Raw genomic sequence first — 21,559 nt, 5'->3', positions numbered from 1 at the left:
ATACACATTAGATTCCTACTCATTATTAAATTAATAAAAATTTCTAAATATAGGAGAGAAGATGAGAAAGTGACCATATAGAAAATATCAACAATATATATCCAAATGACTCTTTTAAGTTATCTATCTAATCATACCAAAATGAATCTGATGAATATTGCTATGTACACACCTACATACATTCACTTGGAAACAGTCGTCAAAATGATGATCTGGGAGAAAATGATGTTAATAATATTATTGTTGTTGTTGTTGTTGGTTTATTTAATGTTACATTATTGATGCATACATATTCTGCTATATATATAAGTATATCCTTATGTACAATTGTACATACATTATTCAAATTCAATTATTATCTCCCAATTTTTGGTATAAAGAAGAGAGAAAAATTCATTTGAATGAGAAGCTAGGGATTGAAGCAAAATAAGCTACTTCACTCTCCACTTAGGGCCCAAGAACTGCAAACATGACGACGGTAACATCCAAATTTATTCCATCTCCAGCTTCTTTATCATTTTCCATACTTTAATTTGTTAACAATTTTTAATTTCAACGTTACTCCTTCATAGATCAAAATTAAATAAATATAACAAAATCTCATTTAATAAAGTAAAAAAGATGAACGTTTTTAATTATAATTGAATTTATAACTTCAATTATGCATGAGCCTTATTACCTTAGTTTAAGGATGGTTATACCTTTACATTCTTAATCTATCAAAATTCTAGCTTTCGAAAATTTTGATTTATAGCAATACACGTATACACATGTCATTCAACGCATTAAGATTTTAAAATAAACATCATTCGTGAACTGTGATCTAAATTTAAAGTGATTTTTTTAATAATCAATATTAATTAACAACTAGTTTAAATTACGCCTATATTTTTAATTAAAAAAGAGTAGTGCTAGGAAGCTAATGACCTAAGTGTATAATGGGCTAAATCTTTGATCCATGAATAGAATGAACATCACTCATATTTTCCAGAATAACCATCCGGATACCAGGACTAATATCATATCATGAAACCACTCATCCCAAAAAATAACTTGATAAGACAATGTAACACTAATAATTATATCTCTAATACTTTCTAAACCTCCATTGTATGCATTGTACGCTTAAACCATTGGTTCCTATACTTTCCCATTAAAAAAATCTATACGTCTTTTGTTGTATTAGACTGATTCAACCTTGCAAGACTGATAAATGGACTAAGCAAATCACCAAACCGGGCTCAAAAAGTTAAAATAAAATTTGTTATGGATCGCAAAGCCCAGAAACAAAAGAATTTAAAAAGCCCAAGAAAAACATGCTAGAAAATAAAAAGTTGGCTAGTCTTTACAAAAAAAGAAAAAAAAAGTCAGCTAGTTAACCAATTTAAGTTAGTCAACAGTTAATTCACTCATCTATTTAAACAAGTGTCGACAACTCAAATCTTACTTTGTGTATATAGTATCCATTAACTAGTAGCAAATTTTTAAATAAAACTTAAATTCACAACAAATTCATTCTTAGTATGCCAAAGATAATATGAAAAAATATTTTAATTGACAATTTTTGTAGAAGAATTTAAAAATAGAAAAATAAACATAAAATCATATCTCAATCTCAAAAACATTGTAACAACGTTAACAATCACAAATAGTGATGCAAAATTGCAATTTAAGTGTACATAAACAAACATAACATAAATTCAAATCTAACAACACTCTCTCAATCCAAATTGAGATTGATAAACTCATAAACATAACCTTTCTCCTTCCCCTTAAACAAAACTCTGACCAAGGCTATCACACTTGATTCAATGAATCTGGACATAATCTCAACTTATATTTTTGCAGTGTCTGATTAAAAAACCGTTCCGTGGACTTTAAGCCCGTCGTGTATTTTATTTTACGTGCAACTTCATCTACCCATTTGCATAAAACAATTCTAAACTCCTTACGTGACCAAACAATATTTTAATATTACTAGATCAATAATTATGTATGGTATTATTTTATATTTTTTAATATATATTTTATACGAATAATTAATTTTTAGTATATATAACATAGTTGCATTTTAATATTCTAACACGCCCATTTAATTCTTAAAGACTAAAATTAGTTTCACATCAACTCAATAGTTCAAAAAAATTTAACTTGAGGCAAATTATATTTCTTTAAAATTAAATTAACATAACAAATATTTTATAGCATTATAAATGTAAATACTCGGATTTATTTCATATGGATTATCAATGGAAAAAATATTTAATTATATATTGTGATACAAAAAAAATATTCAACAATTCAAAAATTATTTTAATATAAAAGTGGATATGGTATTTTGTTTGAATATTGACATTTGAAATGTATTACAGTATATTTAACACGCTCCCGCATGTTGGCTGTACGTGTGTAACACGTTCCTCACATGTTGACTTCTCACCTACAAAATTTATTCACTTGTAATTATACCAAATAATCTCATTTCTACAAAAATACACAAATATTTTTTCCATATAAAAAATTAGCCTCAACAATTTACTATAACTTAAAATTCTGACAAATAATGCAAATATCAGCTGAGATTCACTGACTGAGATTCTAAAGATCGGTGACAGTGGGTTGTTGAGGAATTGAAATGCGCTCTGCTTTCAGCGATGACAAAGAATCCACGGTTTATACGAAGAATCTCTACCTAAATTTCTGGAAAAGAAAGTGATGACTATTTGTTTGGCAAAGATTACTAGTTTCGCCTTTTTTTTTTCAATGAATATTAAGAGGTCCTTTTTTTTGGTGTGGGAATATTACGAGGTCAAATAAAATAAAAATTTAATTGTTCTGTTATTTTTCATAATTTTATTAAATTTTTATATATATATTTTTAATTAGATTTCTATATTACTTTTAATCTTGTAATTAGATAGCTTTTTTAGTATAATAAATATTAAAATAATTGATTTTTTTCACAAATTAAAGGTATCTAAAATTAAGAATATAATAATTAGATATTTGATAACATATTTTTAACAGAAATATTCTGTTAATTTTAATATTTTTAACATAAAAAGACTTAATTGTAAAATTAAAACAGTATAAAAATCTAATTAAAAAAAAATAGAAAATTAATTACAGATTTAACAAAATTATAGAAACCAACAGAATAATAAAACTTAAAATAAATCATTACTAACGCTTAATTTTGATGAAGTAGCTAGGACATATACAGTAAACAAAAATAAAAACAATAAATTAGAAAGATAATTGGATAATTAATTAATTGGCCTTCTGAATACTCTTTGCTAGCTCCCAAAATTTAACTTTCAGAAAACAAAATTTATTGAAAGAAAACGATAAATTCAAATAAACGAAAAAGTGTAACTTTTAAATTTTTACGTTAAAGAAAAAAAAATGAAAAATATTAAAATGAGAAAAGCAATTAAACGATAAATTCAAATAAACGAAAAAGTGTACCTTTTAAATTTTTACGTTAAAGAAAAAAAATGAAAATTATTAAAATGAGAAAAGCAATTAAAAGGCAAATAGAAAAGAAAAGGCAACTAAGTGAACTAACTAAAGTAAAAAGTTGAATCAGGATTTCATCATAGGAGAGACAAAAAGGTGAGGCAAAGAATAATTCTAAATTTATTTGTAGACACAAACAAAATATTTAAAATCTATAATAAAATCAGTGTAATTCTTTATTGTAAATATAATATATTTAAAGATAATACATTAAATTTGGGCCATCCAAAAAAAAAAAAAAAAATTGCATATGATGTTAGAGTTCACGATATCTTCAACTTTATGTAACTGGAAAGTACTTAGAAACGCAAAGTTCATAATACATGTGCACCTTTTGCCATGATATATTAGGTAGTGTTTGTTTTTAAAAATTAGAACTAGGATTGAGCAACTGAAATTTAATATTATATTTGAAATTAATTTTATTAGAAATATAAAATTTTGATTTTTTTAGTATCTCTAAAAAGTAGAGACAGAAAAAACTAAAAATTTTAAAATTAAAAACTGAAATTTTAATAATATTTATTTTTAAAAATATTTTTATTTAACTTTTTAAATCCTAAATTTATTCTTCAATCTTTATATTTATTTTAAACCAAATATAATATTTAAACATAACTTAATCCAGTACATTTTACACCAAACACAATAAAAAAACTTAATTTCAGTCTTTTTTTTTTTTTTTAAACAGCCTTACAATCATATGGCTTATTGCCTTTGTTAAAGTATAAATAAATTATAAAGTATACATATAAAGTAAGATGATATGATGAGTACAGATGGAGGGACTGGAATTGTAATTGGCCTTGTTTGATATTATTCCTTAACATTCTCCAACATATATAACACTTTTGTTGGAGCTGCACTTATTTTCAGATCCATCAAGTCAAAGTTAGGTCGACAAGTCCATATATAAGATATGCAACTATGAATGGTAAACATTAAAAGTGTCTTCCTTCAATATATAATGTCATGGAATTAAGTATAAGGTGGCTGTGGGTGGGTGGATGAATGTGGATGCTATCTTAGGGTTGGCTACTTCAATCAATTTTTCTTCCATTTAATTTGCATCATAGAAAATCTTTTTTTCCTTGCACCTTCCTTGACCAATAATACTTTTGTCTTGGTAGTGTTGTTTAATTTGGCTTATTGATTTAAATCAAGTCATTTGTTCTATTTCTATATCATTAAATAATAATAATCATGGTTGTAGTATTTTTATAGCATTTTTAACATTTAAATTGAAAACAAAAATAATAAATCTTTAGATTAAAATAAGGAGTTCAATAACACTAACCAACTCTTCCTTTTTTTATATACAAAAAAATAATAATTAAGTGACATATTTTTTACCTTGTATTTGACTTAACACTACCCAAATAAATATCCTTTTTTTAACCCTAAAAATAATGACCCTTATAATTTTTCTTTTTACACTAAAATTGATGATGTTCTGACATTTTTCCAATTTGTATTGCTAATATGTCATCAAACAATAAATGACATTAAGTAAGTAACTTAATTAACTCTTAATAAAACATATAAAAATTTCTCTTGACTTAGAATGAAGTGGAATTTTGTTAAAATTGTCATATTTCATGCTCAATGTTTGTTTCTTCGTTAAAATTTAAATCATTAGCAACTATATATCCACGCACCCTTACCATTTTAAATACCATCAATAAATAAATACGGTTTATCCTTCATAACTTAATCTACATCATTTACAAGAAACTATATGTAATAATAGCAATCAAACTTCTAAATATATATACTGCAATATAAATTAAGTTTATAGGTATCAAAGTTTTGTGTGTAACATATACCCCAATATAAATCTCCATTTTAATTTATGTTTATAAAGCAATCTAATTCACAAGTATTTTCATTCCGTTAACACGGAATTCAAGAAAATGATCACACCTAAAAAGTATAATATAACCAATCTAATTTAATAATTATATTAGTAACTAATTTTACTACTTAAATATGTAATCTTGTTATCACAATTATGAAAGTAATTTAATTGTTGCTCTAAATCTCTACTCTATATTCTAAACAAAAGTGTTACAATATAATTAGAATGAATTAGTATTATTTAGTATATCTAAATATTTATTATAGAAAATTATGCCTTTATTATTATAATTCTCTTAGCATCTATAAATACTCTTCTATATTCTATCATTTCAGACAACTTAGACACACACAACTCAATAATACACAAATTTTTTTTTTAGTTTAATTTTTTATTTTTCTAAATAATACTAATTGATCCTAATTGATCCTAATTATATTCTAACAAAAAGAATGAAAAAAATTAATAACAACGATAATACAATAACAGAATTAACTAAAAGTGTGGTCGGTTAGCGTAACTGTGAACAATTTTTATATATAAGAAAGTCTCAAAATTAACACTTTTATTAAAATCTAATCAATATTTTAATTATAAAAAAATATATAATTTCATATCATTAAAAATATTAGCTAATATTACATAAATTTTGTTGTAAACATTATTATAATTTATAAATTGATAAACTTGGAATGCAGACACGACGAATTTGATATGATGAGGCAGCTATATATCTAGATATAGTGCACCCGTATGGTGACTTTAGTTTTATAACTATGTGCTAATGAATAATTAAAACATTTTCCCCCTTTCTTATAAATTAAAGTAGTTTATATATTGTATGAATCATTATTCGTAATTCACGACTACACAACTACTGGCGGTTACTTCTGCCGCGAAAAAAAGGTGACAACATTAACCAATTGATATTATATAATATATTATTCAGCTGTACGATTTGTACATAAAGATTATATATATAGCTAGTTATATTATATTACCTAATGAGATGTTGTATTATTGCAAGTTGATTAGGAATGAGATGATGGAAGATGAAACCAAATTAAACACTAGTAAAACTCTATTTAAACATACTAATATAATGAGGATCGGAGAATAGCCTATGTGTACCAGCTGCAGGAATGATAGAAAATAATGGGGCAAAAAAGTGAAAAATTATTCATTTATTGACAATAATAAAAGATGTAATATCTAATGCATGAAGAATATTTTTTATATATAAACAGTAAAATATTTTAGAAAGATTAAAAATATAAATGAATAATAATAATATTAATAAGAGTTTAATTAAAAAATTGTTTTTTAGTAAATATCAGTTAATTTTTTTAGATTTTTTTATTATGAATTATATATCTAAAATTTTAAATACTAAATATTAAATCCTAAAGTTCAAATCTTAAATTTAATATAACTCTCTGTATATATCCTAAAATTAAAAAAAAATTTACAATAAACAATTCATTAACATTGATTAATTAAAGTTTAAGTTTCTATACTTATTCTAATAATAATAAATTTAATCTTAAGATTTAACAAAATGAATTTAACTTGAACTTAATCTCATGGTTATTAGCAGATTCCATGATATGATGAAGATTATTACTATTCAATATAACACCATCCCCAAGTACACCCAATCCAAGTGGCAGAATAACATTATTGGGAGTAAATGCATTTTGAAACATTATTTTATGGCATCAATAAATTAAAGTAAAAATAGCAATGCAAGCAACCCTTTGCTGGCTACTTTAATTTCCTTAATTATTATTTGGCTTCATTCCTAATTATTGATAATTCATTATATTATAGTTGTTGCATCCTTTATACAACATACAGAAATTCAAACCCTTTCAAATTTCCATAATTAGTGAACTTGGACGCAAACCAAGTCCCCTTCATTTTTATTAGTTAAAGTCTTATTGTTACTATATATTAATAAATTTAAACGATAATGTTAGAAAGATAGAAAAAAAAGCCAAAATTTATTTTATTTAATATTTATTAATTATTGTAATAATTAATTAATAAATATTAAATAAAGTAAATTCTGATTATTTTTTGTTACTAAATATTTTCGATTAATAAATAGTAATAGTAAGCTTCATATATTGTAATCAACCATCCAGTCACCAATGCATAAGCCATGGCTTCTTTTTGTTATGAATAATGTAAAATTAAAGAGCTCAACACAATCAAAATGAAGCAACTTCAGTGAATAACTAGCACATATACAAAGAAAATCAAAACCATAAAAACGTTATATTACAACCGATAATACATTACTATAAAGTATAAACTATGCATTGTTTCCAATTTCTATGTATTCTAATATAAGTTAGATTAATTGTACAGCAAAAAAGTTACTTATACATCAAAATTAATTATCAAAATTAGTTATTATATATTTATATATAAATATATATTATATAATTTATTTTTAATATATATTTTATATTAATAATTATTTTTTGTAATTAATTTTGGTACGTACATAACATGATACTGCACGTTATCAACGCGTGAATATAAAGTTGAAAATTATAATGAAACTGTATTTAATTGCCCAAATGGTGCATCATATATGTTTATTGATAAATAGTTTGCTTATACGCTTCCTGTTTATATATATGTATATAGCATTATATTGTTAACTACTTGTAATGTTATAACAATAACATATACTACAATTAGAGAAATGGCAACACTTTTTTCTATTTTTTTGGGGTCAACTTTTATCAAAATCACAATTATAAGTGTATGAGGTTATGCACTTATGGTTATGTTGTTAGTCTGTTTCGCTCCTATATATTTTAATTAAAAGTTTAGGAAAAATTAAAATTTAAAATCTAAGGTGGTCGAAAATAATAGGATAGTGAGTATCACCAGTTTGATGGTCAACTGATAATAATGATAGGGACGGTTCTAAATATGTAGTTGTGGGGGTAAGTGTATGTGCACTACAATTTAATTTTTTTTAATAGTACATAATAGTAATATTTATTTATTTTTATTAAATTATTAAATTTGACATTACAATCATTTTTTATTCAAATTTTTTATATTTAATCGTAGATTTAAAAATTTTATATCATATGTTCGTTAAAATAATCAATTCTCAAAGTTAAACGAGATTGATATTCTTTTTTATATATTGGTTCAAAAATATATTATTTATCTTCGTTTGAAATTAGTTTTAGTTTTTCATAGCAATTACATTAATTGAAATAACTTTTTTAATTATGAATATCAATGAAAATTATTTTCTAATTGTGTTGGGAAGTGAATTTTTAAATAATTGTTTAGCGATATATATAGAAAGAAAAAATTTTCAATGGTACTACAAAAAAAATTACTTAATCTTTTTAAAATATAAAACCTACAGAAATAGAGTTTTAAATTATATTTTATTATTTAAATTATTATTTTAATATTTTAATTTATAAATTAGATATTTTAAAAACTAATTGTATTTTATAATAATAAAATATAATTATAACAATAATTATACTATATATACATAAAAAATAATTATCTATATAAAATACGTATTAAGATATAAAAATTATTGAAAATAAATTAAATAATATCTATTTATACACATATATATAATAATTAATAAATAATTTAATAACTAATAATTTATGTATACATAATAATTTTATTATAAAAATTATTATCATATTACATAAACTTTATCTTTGTTGTTAAATTTTTTGGATTTATCACTGAATAACAAAAATTGCGGCTTTGAAAAAGAGAAAAAAAATATTATAAAGATAATTTTAAAAAATTGTGAAATAAATTAATATAACTGTAATTTAATAATTATTTATTGACTAAAGTTGGCTTTTTTTTTTTGGTGTCTTAAAAACAAAACTATTAACTATATACCCTTAAAGTTAATAGGGAAAGCCAAGTGAAACTCTTTCTTAGCTTTATTAAGTAAAACTTCCGAGAGTAGATAGTGGACAACTAATTTCAACGAGAAAGTCCAGAGAAAATAAATATAAGCTACGATTATGTTATATATACATCAAAATTAATTATTAAAATTAATTATTAATATAAAATATATGTTAAAATATAAATAAATATTAAAAATAAATTAAATTATGTAAATATTTATATACAAATATATTAATAATTAATTTTAGTAATTAATTTTAATATACAAATAATATTTTTATATATAAAAACACACACCACACAAAACTGTGTCTGAGTAATGTTTTAATATTTTAATAAGCACAAATTATTAATTATTTTGGTCAACTGCAATAATTAAGCTTATCTAGGTGTCACCTATTGTATGCAAAATCTTTATTTGATATAAACTATAAAGGTCAAAGTTGATTAGTTTTATGATATCATAACCAAAATTCTCTTTTGTCATTTGACTGAGGGTTCTTGTTATCAGTACTTTCTCCATTCATAATAATCTTCTAAACTTTTAATAAAAAGATTAATTTGTTTCAACTATATTCTTTTTGTATTTAACTATGATTAATATATTTATTAATTACGGATAAATACAAAATAAGAACTTTAAAAAGAAAAGAAGAATTAATTGACAGTTTGATACTAAATACAAATTTCTGCATAAAAATATTTATATATATATGTATAGAGAGGAATAAACTATTTAAAACTAAAATACAGAGTTACTTATGCAATTTAAATTTAAATAACAAAGATCTTCTAAAATAATAATAGTGTATATTTATCTAAAAAATATTTTTAAAAAATAACATTCTGTTTTAAAATAACTATTATTAAACTACTTTTTCACTTTAGCCTATAACAACAATAAAGAAATCTCGTGATCTATAAATTCAGTCTAAGAATACATAAATTCAATTACAATTTTAGTTTTTATTATCTTATCTTTAATTATTTTTATCTTATCTTTATTTGTTTTTATCTTTCATAGGACAATGCTCTATATATATTTAGTTTTACCCTCATAATTTACAACACACTCTTTTGTACAATTCAATCAATTAACAATCAATAAAAGTTCGCATTCTTTTTTTTTTTCTTATTCTTTCACAATTTTATCAACTATTACTGTGATAATTTTTTCTGTACATTAAAAAATGAATGTATCTAAACTTATTTTGTATCTAAATACATTAAATTGTTAATGTATTAAAAAAAAAGTCAAAAGAACATAAATTTTAAAACAGAAAAAATACTATTTTTGTTTCACTAAATTATCTATCGATAGAATCTCTGACCTTCATCCTCTAAATTAAGACATAATAAACTGATCTTATAAATCTATATATATGAACAAGGTTATGGTTGACTTTATGAGCAATTTGCCAAACATCACATTCACATTCAACAAGTGTTGATAGTCTCCATCATCAACACCTCCTTCTACTTTCTCAGTTCTGACTCTCTCTATATATAATCCATAAACTTTGCCCCAAACACACCACGTTCTTTGCCTTCTCCATTCACACAACACCATTTGGTACATTCCATATATACTCTTTTCCCTTAATTACATTAATTAGATAACATAATCATTTGCTTAATTAAGTTTTGGAGCGTTGCACTACTACTATGCATTTTTGAATAATTGCAGTGTATGCGGATCTTTGAATTATTTTTTGCAGTTCTATCGTGTTGTGTGGGGATTGATATTCAATGAGTCAGCGTGTGAGTGATGATGCTATGGCAGAAGTTATAGCAGAAACAAGAAGCGATTCTTCTTCACGTAGACATGGAGGAGGAGGAGATGATGCTGTTGTTACTGATCTGCCATATATGCACAGAGTTGGAACTCCTCCTAAGCAGCCACTCTTCCAAGAGATCAAGCATTCTCTCATGGAGACTTTCTTCGCTGACAAGCCCTTTCACAAGTTCAAGGACCAATCTGGATCTAGAAAGTTCGTTCTCGCTCTCCAATCTCTCTTCCCCATTCTTGAATGGGGAAGAGATTACAACCTCAAGAAATTCAGAGGCGATTTCGTTTCCGGACTCACCATTGCAAGTCTTTGCATTCCTCAGGTACGTACGAATTCGATCGTTACATGAGGTTGTCTTTACGTGAAGAGATCTCAACTATCATTCTCACGTGAAGTTAATTTTTATGCCAGAAAACTAATGTATTTAGACATACGGTATGTCCAGATACGATGGTATACGTGTCTAAATACATAATTTTTTAATATGTAGTCACCACTTTGTTGCTGATTGTGTTTATTATAACAGGACCTTGCATATGCGAAGCTTGCATATTTGGATCCTTGGTATGGATTATGTGAGTATCATGATGATAATTGATAAGTTCTTATTTATAAGTAATTAATTTCTTCTGCTAATTAATATTACCTTTTTTGCAGACTCAAGTTTTGTGGCGCCTCTTGTGTATGCTTTCATGGGAACCTCAAGAGATATTGCGATTGGACCTGTAGCTGTGGTGTCCCTCTTGCTTGGAAGTTTGCTTTCTAGTGAGATCAGTGACACCAAAAGCCATGACTACGTGCGCCTTGCATTCACTGCTACCTTCTTTGCAGGAGTCACTCAATTGGTACTTGGAGTTTGCAGGTACATACAGTACTAGATAGGACTTGACTATGCAAAAGGTTCATTTTCATTCATATATGCATTGTCCTTTTTGGTGGTGTTTTGCCTAAAGTATTGTGCATTCATGAATGGTTATTGTAGGCTTGGTTTCTTGATAGATTTCCTATCTCATGCTGCCATTGTGGGCTTCATGGCTGGAGCTGCCATTACTATTGCACTGCAACAACTTAAAGGTCTGCTTGGCATAAAGAACTTCACCACAAAAACTGATATTGTTTCTGTATTGCATTCGGTTTGGAGTAATGTGCACCACGGGGTAAATCTTTTCATCTTGCTTTATATTTATATATGTTTCAGTATATTTAGACAATGAACAAGCTCATAAATAATATTTGTTTTCTTAATCTCTGCTTACAGTGGAATTGGGAGACTATACTCATTGGACTATCATTCTTAATCTTCCTTCTTATAACCAAGTATATTGTAAGAATCCCAATATTTTCCCTCCCTTCCTCTAATTTACCATGTCAAAATACAAAATGATTGTCACTTTGATCAAAGTTATAATAATAATTTTTAAAGAAAAGTATTACATAAATAGCATGTCTAAAAGGTCATGGGGACCATAATAAAAATGCACTAGCAGCTAAAAGTTACTTTTTACAAATATTAAAATTAAACAACAGTGCTTAGCACATAGTTTATTCCTTTTTACAACTTGAATAACTGTTATATTGTGATAACAGGCTAAAAGAAACAAGAAACTCTTTTGGGTATCTGCAATTTCTCCTATGATCTCTGTTGTAGTGTCTACATTTTTTGTGTACATTACCAGAGCAGACGAAAAAGGCGTATCAATTGTAAGTACCATGATGATAATCTTGATTGAATATACTTCCTCTAAAGTTGAAAACTTTAATCAAAGTATTTATATGATACTTCATCAGGTGAAGCATATCAAGAGTGGTGTGAATCCATCATCAGCTAACGAAATCTTTTTCAGTGGAAAATATCTAGGCGCTGGTGTTAGAATTGGTGTTGTATCTGGCATGGTTGCACTTACGGTAAGAAAATTCTGAAGCTGATTCCTCAATCCACATACCATTTTTTATATTTAACATAAGATGTTTCTAGAGAACGCTTTAAATCTGCTAGGCACTTATGCCGAATTCTTTAAACTACTTCAGGAAGCTGTAGCAATTGGGAGAACATTTGCTGCAATGAAAGATTATTCACTGGATGGCAACAAAGAAATGGTGGCAATGGGAACAATGAACATTGTTGGTTCTTTGACATCATGCTATGTGACAACAGGATCTTTTTCTCGGTCAGCAGTGAACTTCATGGCTGGTTGTCAAACTGCTGTATCAAATATTGTGATGTCCATTGTTGTGTTACTAACTCTGTTGGTCCTCACACCACTGTTTAAGTACACTCCAAATGCAGTTCTTGCTTCTATTATAATAGCTGCTGTTGTAAACCTGGTGAACATTGAAGCAATGGTTCTGCTCTGGAAGATTGACAAATTCGATTTTGTTGCTTGCATGGGAGCATTCTTTGGTGTCATCTTCAAGAGTGTTGAGATTGGCCTTCTAATTGCGGTACAATGCAGATACTAATCTATTCAAAAGATATCTATTTATGGCTTTCTTGCATCTCATCTCAGTAGTGTTTTAAGCTAATCTCATTTTGTTTATGAAGGTGGCAATTTCATTTGCCAAGATACTTTTACAAGTGACAAGGCCAAGAACTGCAGTTCTTGGTAAGCTTCCGGGGACTACTGTTTATAGGAACATCCAGCAATACCCCAAAGCAGCACAGATTCCTGGCATGCTCATTATCAGGATTGACTCTGCTATCTACTTCTCAAATTCCAACTATATCAAGGAGAGGTAAATTTATAGATACTTTTAACTTGATGGGGTTGTGTTTCTAAAGATCATTCTTTAATTAGTTATGATATTGTCCACGTTATGCTCTATTATTGTTAAATTTAAAATGGTAAAGATTACTTGCTAACATGATAATCTAAAAAATGTGGACTGTATCAATCAATAATGTGATGATAGTTTTATTAGTTTTAGGGAGGTTTGACTTTAATCAATGTAATTGTGCACTATGAATAAGTCAATTAATTCTTTTTTTTTGGCAGAATATTGAGATGGTTGATTGAAGAAGAATCTCAAAGGACAGAAAGTGAATTACCGGGAATACAGAATCTCATTGTTGAAATGTCACGTAAGACTTTCTTTCTACCAACAAGTCATTATTAATGATAGTAATTCTGATGCATGAACTTAATTATAATTTACCTTGTCATGTTGCAGCTGTTACTGATATTGACACAAGTGGCATCCATGCCTTTGAAGAATTATACAAGACCCTTCAGAAAAGAGAAGTTCAGGTATAATGATAATAATATATCACCAACAATAATAATGTTGATGTCATGTACAAAACAATTGTGAGTGTATTGATCATGTTCATGTATCATGTGTGTTTATATAAACAGCTTATATTGGCGAATCCGGGGCCAGTTGTAATAGAAAAGCTCCATGCATCCAAGCTTACAGATCTAATTGGAGAAGATAAAATATTTCTCACAGTGGCTGATGCTGTTGCAACTTTTGGTCCAAAGGGTGTTAAATAAAACATATCTGTTTCAAGATCAAATTCAAGTGTTGATTGAAGCCACGGTTATAATTAAGATGCTACAAATACAAATGGGTGGGAATTAGTATTATATTGTATAATAGATAGCCTTATAGAGAGTTATTAGTCACCTTGATCTGTCTTCTATGTAGTTTCATTTAATTTTGTTTGTCTTTGATTTTACATATAGTCCCAATTAATGTATAGAAGCAAAATTACATGTTCTGTTTTTCAACTGGTAGTTGTGATTTACAATACAATATACTTTAAGGTTGCATGAAAACCAGCAAAGATTAGAATATATATCGGCTTCATGATTTGGTGGACTGAGAGGGTTATAATGGATATAATAATAGGTGTGTGGATAAGAGCTCGCCAATAATGGATGCTAATATCATTTTATAAACAAATAATGTGGGAGAGTTGAAAGAGTTCACTTAGCTTATACTTGTTTAACATATACTCATAATAATGCAATTATTGTATTAACAAAATGACATACTTCAATTACCATCATTGGGATATCATCACATTGAAACACTATAAGCATAGAGCATTATTTATCTTGTTTTTCAACCCTGTTTTATATTCAGATAAGTTATATTAATATTCATTAGTGCTCTATATATATGACTTTATCTTAAGCATTTAGGTACTATGTTACACACATTATCCTTTGAAGTTGGAATGTTTGATTCATCAATTGTGGAAAAGTTAATAATTTTCTTAGATTGGAAAGCACTCTACACTGTTATTATTATGTTTTTTTTCTCCCTTAATACTAAACTCTCATAATAACATTAGGGTGCTTAAGTAACTCTAAGATCAATTTTCTTGATGAACATTGTTTAGGAGGCGCAAACTGAATTAAACCGTAAATCAATAACAAAAAAGAAAATATAAATAAGTATCATATATTCAGTTAAATGATATATAAGGTACAATAGTAATGAAATTGTCATTTTATAAAACAAATTACGTGATGATCATCGATTATTTATTTGTACAGTTCAATATATGCTAAAATAATTATATTATTAATTAGGACGGAGTTAACCCTTGGTTAACATATAATTAAGTTTCATGTATATCTACACAACGTATTTAAAATATGAGAAATGTTATTTGTACATTAAAATTAGCCACGAATGTATTTATGTATAAATACATGTGTGGTTTAATTTATTTTCAATGTATATTTATATTTCAGCATGTATTTTATACTGATAGCTGATTTTGGTGGCTGATTTTAACGTATATGTAACATGATCCATAAAATGTTTATACGCGTCCCTTCATATCGTCAATCATCATTTGATCTTTAGTTAAAATAATGCGACATGGACGATTAATTATTATCGTTTCATACTATACACGTTATTAACATATTATATAATCGGAATCTTAAGTTATATATTACCTTGCACTTGCAGTGCCTCAAGGGATACGATATATGAAACCTGTTGCCAATTCCCAATACCAAGGGGTAACGTATGTGTAATGTATGCCTATGAACATTTATATATATGTGTCTGTAGTGTCAGAATTAATTAGCACCGACTACATGTTAATAACTGAAAAAAGAAAAAAAAAACTATAGAAGCATATAGTATTATTAAATGACATTAGTATAAGCTAAGCTAACGTTGTTGAAATTAAACCATTTATGGGAAAATGCATGGCATGCCATCTTAATATATAACGTATATACTTATTTTTTGTGCATGAGATGAAGCCTTTAGAGACATTATTCACAATCTCAGACAACAATTCCTTAATGAGGAAATATAAGGGAAAAAGCAAAACAAGAAAATTTTGTCTATGCCTCCAATCAATCTTCCCTATCTTAGATTGGGGAAGATATTACACTATCCGAAACTTGAGAGGTGATTTCATTGCTGGACTCACCACTGCAAGTCTCTGCATTCCTCAGGTCATTAATTCATTAATATTCCATAATCAACTAACTAAGTAACATGCATCGATCATTAATTATATAGAGTTTGTTAATAACAGGATATTGCATATGCCAAACTTGCAAATTTGGACCCTCACCATGCACTATGTGAGTATCTTCATATTTTTATGACTTTGTTTTGTTTGTGATTTGATTTTTCATCATGACATTAAGTTGTGCAGACGCAAGCTTTGTGACACCTCTTGTGTATGCTGCCATGGGAAGCTCAAGAGACATTGCTATAGGACCTGCAGCTGTGGTCTCACTCTTGCTTGGAGCTATGCTTTCTCATGACATTAGAGACCACAAGAGCCATGAATATCTACGCCTTGCCTTCACTGCTACATTCTTTGCCGGAGTTACTCAGCTCGCACTCGGCGTTCTTAGGTATTATTTATTACAGAAAAATGCTAGAGGGTCATCAGAATTTATTATTTTTCGCCATCACTTTTTAGTACATTATTGAGTGAATATGTTTGCGTCGTCAGGCTCGGTTTCTTGATAGACTTCTTATCTCATGCTGCCATTGTGGGATTCATGAGTGGAGCTGCCATTATTATTTCACTTCAACAGCTTAGAGGCCTCCTTGGCATACCACACTTTACTAAGAAAACTGATATTATTTCTGGCATTGGCTCAGTTAAGAGCGCTATAGTGCACCATGAGGTAAACTAGCAAATTAATTAAATAATTAAGCCTTCATTTGGTTTTAAAATTGGTTTTAATCTGTATGTTATTAATTAAGTACAGTGGAATTTGGAGACAATTATCATTGGAACATCATGCTTGATCTTCCTTCTTATAACCAAGTACATTGTAAGAATCCTGATAATAAATGTCACAATTTCCTTTCTGTTTTCTTTCCATTTGAACTTTGATTTGTAATGTTCTAAAAATGGACAGGGTAAAAAGCATAAGAAACTCTTCTGGGTAGCTGCAATTGCTCCTATGACTTGTGTTATAGTTTCCACCATTTGTGTCTACATTACAAGGGCTGATGAGAAAGGCGTATCAACTGTAAGATAGATCACATTACTATATAATATTTACTCAACAAGTAATTAAAGTTCAGGGAAAAACAGAGGTAGTCCTGTAACTAGAATTGTGCTATTTCAGATTAACCACATCAAGGGAGGTCTTAACTCAGTTTCTGCTAATGAAATTTTCTTTAAAGGAAAATATGTTGTAAGAGGTTTTCGGATTGGTGCTGTTGCTGGTATAGTAGCACTCACGGTAATAAGCAAATTACTGAAAATCTTATGTTATGCCAAAATCTTTTTGAATATAACTAACTAGCTAAGCTACTTCTTCAGGAAGCTGTATCAATTGGGAGAACATTTGCAGCCATGAAACATTATACACTGGATGGTAACAAGGAAATGGTTGCAATGGGAACCATGAACATTGTTGGTTCTTTGACATCTTGCTTTGTGGCCACAGGTATACACACAACAAATCAAAACTCAAAACTCAAAACTCAATCATATATATAATAATACATAGCTTGTGGATGCAGGATCTTTCTCTCGGTCAGCAGTGAACAACATGGCTGGTTGTGAAACTGCAGCATCAAACATAGTTTTGTCCATTGTTGTATTGTTAGTACTAACATTGTTTACACCTGTGTTTAAGTACACTCCAAATGCAGTGCTTTCTTCAATCATAATAGCAGCTACAACAAACTTGGTGAACATAAATGCAGTTATCATGATATGGAAGATTGACAAATTTGACTTCATGGTTTGCATGGGAGCCTTCTTTGGTGTCATATTCATGAATCTTGAATATGCCCTTATAATTGCGGTAAAACTCAAATATTCCCTCAGCATTGGCATGCATATAATAAACCATAGACTAGTTTGTTTAATTCTGATCTTTCTTTTGTACTATAGGTGTCAATATCTTTTGTGAAAATAGTGTTTAGAGTGACATGGCCAAAGGTTGTAGTACTTGGTAAAATTCCAGGTACTTCTATTTACAGGAACATTGAGCAATATCCTAAGGCATTCCAGATTACTGCCATGCTCATTCTTAGGGTTGATTCTCCTATCTACTTCACTAACTGCAACTTTGTCAAGGACAGGTACACATTTTTCTTTTAATTATGATCTCTTTAATTTGAGGAATTCTGGCTAATGCATGATTCAACAACAACAATGACAATAATGCACAGAATTCTGAGATGGTTGCGTTATGAAAATGAGGAGAGAGCAGAATGTGAATTAGCCGAAATACAATATGTGGTTGTTGACATGTCAGGTTAGACTCTTTATTTCGAAACGAATTAGTATTATATGGTGAAGACTCAGGCGCAATTATTTTCATGTGAAGTTGATAGTTAAGAATCATTAGATGATTTGACGTGTTTGACTAAATTGTTTGCATTGCATTGCAGCTAATTAGATGATTTGACGTGTTTGACTAAATTGTTTGCATTGCATTGCAGCCGTTAGCGATATTGACTCGAGTGGCATCAGTTCATTTGAAAGGCTATATCATAGCCTTGAGAAATTACATGTCCAGGTAAGTAGGTAATTACGGAATTAATTAATGGCTTAATTAGCTTGTTTTGGTAGTTAATTCGTGATAAATTTTGACAGCTTGTGTTGGCAAACGTGGGGAAGATTGTAATGGAGAAGTTTCAGGAATCCAAGTTAACAGAGTTAATTGGACGAGATAAAATATTCCTCTCAGTTGCTGGTGCTGTTATTACTTATGGTCCCAAGAGGGAAGAACTCTAACAGAAAAAACTTGATTCTTATATATATAAACCACCTACCTAGCTTGTTTCTATTTAAAAAGACAAGATAAATTTAATTTTGATACACACTTTACATATGCATCCAATCACGCAATGCCACATCATCAAAAATAACTAATATTTTCATTCACCGTCTGAATAATCATCCAAAAAAGTAGATGTAATTGCACGCATAATATATGTAAATTTAATAAAGTGGTACTAGTTGTGGTTGTTCATCATGATGATAATGTTTTGGGCCCTCATTCTACTACCCCATGATCCCTGTTTTCTATGGGACCTTGTCTTCAACTCAGCAAGTTGCTCCTTCCACCTCTTTCTGGAGCTTTCATCATGAGCGGTTATCAAACCTAATTGATGATCGTACTCTTGTTTGAGGGTGGGATTAGACAAGGTCTCATAAGCTTGATTGAGCTGCACGAAGAGCCTTGTGGATTCATCTTTCTTGGAAGGGTCATGGCAGACGTCAGGGTGGTACCTTAGAGCCATTGATCTGTATGCTCTCTTGATATCATCCATTGTTGCACTCTTGGGACTCAGTGACAGCACCTTGTACAAGTTAGTGTTGCTATTTGCTACCGTTGTCGCTCTGCATGAAACCACCCCTCTTTTTCGCTCTGGGACTCCACACCACTGGTTAGGTAGTGTTTTTAAACTGCTCATCGATAACACCTCCATTATTCTTGCTCTTATGAATGCCGATGAGGTTGCAAATATATATAGAGGTGCTTTAGTTTTCGAACTTTCTTAGTGTGATTAAGTTAAAGGAACAAGGAGGTGCCAAGTATATATATAGTATAGTCTTGAACGAATCACATCGGAACTTTCTCACTGTACCACCGAACTTTTTATTTGATATTTAATTTTTGTCTAATTTATTTATAATAATATTTAAAATTCATTTTTTTATATTTTTAAATTAAATATTTATTTTTTTAGCATATAAAGACTAACTTTTAGATATTATAAATTTAATCATTACTATATATACATTAAAAATAAATTAAATTATATATATTTATATATATATAACAGATTTTAATAGTTAATTTTAATATATAAATAATATATATATAAAAAAAATTTAAATAAAATAATACACTAATCTTTTAATAAATTTTAATTATGAATTTTAATTATATATATTTTATATATTTTTTATAATTAAATTAACAGTTAAAAATTATTTAAATATTAGTGTATAATACACTTAAAAATTTATATACATTATACAAATATTTTATTGGCTCCTCCTACTTTCCTAATATATATTGAAGTGTTCAAAGGCTACACGGTTTGTTTAGGGTTACTGGTTACAATCTAGATGTTTATCTTGTCATGTTTCCGAATTGGCATAAGGCTAAGCTAAGAGCCGATTATAAAGTATCAGCCACGCCATATATATGTTGGTGTCATGGTGTGTGTAGGGGATATTTACTTATGAGTTATGACATGACGATTTTTATATCTCTTGATTGGTGGATTCTATTATTCTTTTCACACGCAATATATTGATTGAGATTGAGGTGGATGGGGAATTTGTGGAACTGAAGACAAATACAAATAAATTAAATATAATCTTCATGTATAATTTTAAATATTTTAAAATTTTAAGGTGTATTTAGTTTGTATTTTTTATTATTTTTAATATTTTTTAAATTTTGTAAAAAAAAAGTGAAAACAATAAAATTCTATTTTATATTTTTACCTCCTACTTTTACTTTTTTTATAAAATTCAAAAAATAGAAAATATTAAAAATAAAAATACAAACCAAACACACCTTAGTAGTCAGGACTCAAAAATATATTTAATACAAATAAATAATTTTTAGAACAAAATTAAAATAAAATAAAATTTAAGAATATTTTTAAATTTTTTTATCACATTTTAAGGATAAAAAATATATTTTACTTTTTTTTAGATTTTCCTATTTTTCATATGATAGGAAAAAATTAATCTATCATAAATTTGAGTTACATTTAAAAATTTATTGTAGATCAATAAATTACTGTATATACAAGGATAAATTCAAACCCCAACACTTAATCAAATCGACTATGTATGCTACGTGTATATCATAATTAGTTACTAGTATAAAATATAAATATACATTAAAAATAAATTAAATTACACATGTATTTATATACAAATATAATTAGTAATTGATTTTAATGGCTAATTTTAATGTACAAATAATATTTTTATAATCAAATTGATTATAAATTAACCAACCGAAATTGATTATTGCAGCTT

At 27.7% G+C, this 21,559-nt stretch overlaps 3 protein-coding genes across 4 annotated transcripts; 2 read left to right on the top strand and 1 right to left on the bottom strand.

Annotated features, from left to right (window-relative positions):
- The first annotated feature begins 342 nt into the window (after positions 1 to 342).
- On the top strand, positions 343 to 14,888 carry LOC130955258 (high affinity sulfate transporter 2). Of its 2 annotated transcripts, none has more exons than XM_057882083.1 (13): positions 343 to 478; positions 11,023 to 11,416; positions 11,621 to 11,669; positions 11,752 to 11,956; positions 12,077 to 12,251; positions 12,353 to 12,418; positions 12,682 to 12,795; positions 12,883 to 12,999; positions 13,123 to 13,536; positions 13,637 to 13,827; positions 14,088 to 14,173; positions 14,263 to 14,339; positions 14,448 to 14,888. In XM_057882083.1, exons 2-13 carry the CDS (start codon positions 11,054 to 11,056, stop codon positions 14,583 to 14,585), a joined length of 1,995 nt encoding a protein of 664 aa, XP_057738066.1. In that variant the 5' UTR covers positions 343 to 478; positions 11,023 to 11,053; the 3' UTR covers positions 14,586 to 14,888. The 2 variants fall into 2 exon arrangements, with proteins under 2 accessions (XP_057738066.1, XP_057738067.1); XM_057882084.1 differs by lacking the exon at positions 343 to 478 and adding an exon at positions 10,717 to 10,877.
- A 1,247-nt stretch (positions 14,889 to 16,135) lies between these two features.
- Positions 16,136 to 19,285, top strand: LOC130956016 (high affinity sulfate transporter 2-like). The gene is made up of 13 exons (XM_057883039.1): positions 16,136 to 16,520; positions 16,604 to 16,652; positions 16,727 to 16,931; positions 17,033 to 17,210; positions 17,295 to 17,360; positions 17,448 to 17,561; positions 17,661 to 17,777; positions 17,858 to 17,984; positions 18,061 to 18,347; positions 18,437 to 18,627; positions 18,718 to 18,803; positions 18,991 to 19,067; positions 19,145 to 19,285. Exons 1-13 carry the CDS (start codon positions 16,317 to 16,319, stop codon positions 19,283 to 19,285), a joined length of 1,842 nt encoding a protein of 613 aa, XP_057739022.1. The 5' UTR covers positions 16,136 to 16,316.
- Positions 19,286 to 19,406: 121 nt separating this feature from the next.
- Positions 19,407 to 19,983, bottom strand: LOC130956017 (chaperone protein dnaJ 20, chloroplastic-like). Its single transcript, XM_057883040.1, has one exon. The coding sequence runs from the start codon at positions 19,981 to 19,983 to the stop codon at positions 19,507 to 19,509; it is 477 nt and encodes a 158-aa protein (XP_057739023.1). The 3' UTR covers positions 19,407 to 19,506.
- Between the last annotated feature and the right edge of the window lie 1,576 nt (positions 19,984 to 21,559).

Source organism: Arachis stenosperma, chromosome 10 (genome assembly GCF_014773155.1).
Source record: "Arachis stenosperma cultivar V10309 chromosome 10, arast.V10309.gnm1.PFL2, whole genome shotgun sequence".
Taxonomy (NCBI): Eukaryota; Viridiplantae; Streptophyta; class Magnoliopsida; order Fabales; family Fabaceae; genus Arachis; species Arachis stenosperma.
Note: the sequence above shows the minus strand (reverse complement) of the source record. Positions and strands in the feature narration are given on the sequence as shown.

Coding starts and splice junctions, on each gene's coding strand:
- LOC130956017 (XM_057883040.1), bottom strand. CDS start 19,983: ATGGAGGTGTTATCGATGAGCAGTTTAAAAACACTACCTAACCAGTGG.
- LOC130956016 (XM_057883039.1), top strand. CDS start 16,317: ATGAAGCCTTTAGAGACATTATTCACAATCTCAGACAACAATTCCTTA. Junction 17,778..17,857: donor CTGGTATAGTAGCACTCACG/GTAATAAGCAAA, acceptor CTACTTCTTCAG/GAAGCTGTATCAATTGGGAG. Junction 19,068..19,144: donor TTGAGAAATTACATGTCCAG/GTAAGTAGGTAA, acceptor AAATTTTGACAG/CTTGTGTTGGCAAACGTGGG.
- LOC130955258 (XM_057882083.1), top strand. CDS start 11,054: ATGAGTCAGCGTGTGAGTGATGATGCTATGGCAGAAGTTATAGCAGAA. Junction 11,957..12,076: donor TTGGTACTTGGAGTTTGCAG/GTACATACAGTA, acceptor TGGTTATTGTAG/GCTTGGTTTCTTGATAGATT. Junction 12,419..12,681: donor TTCTTATAACCAAGTATATT/GTAAGAATCCCA, acceptor TTGTGATAACAG/GCTAAAAGAAACAAGAAACT.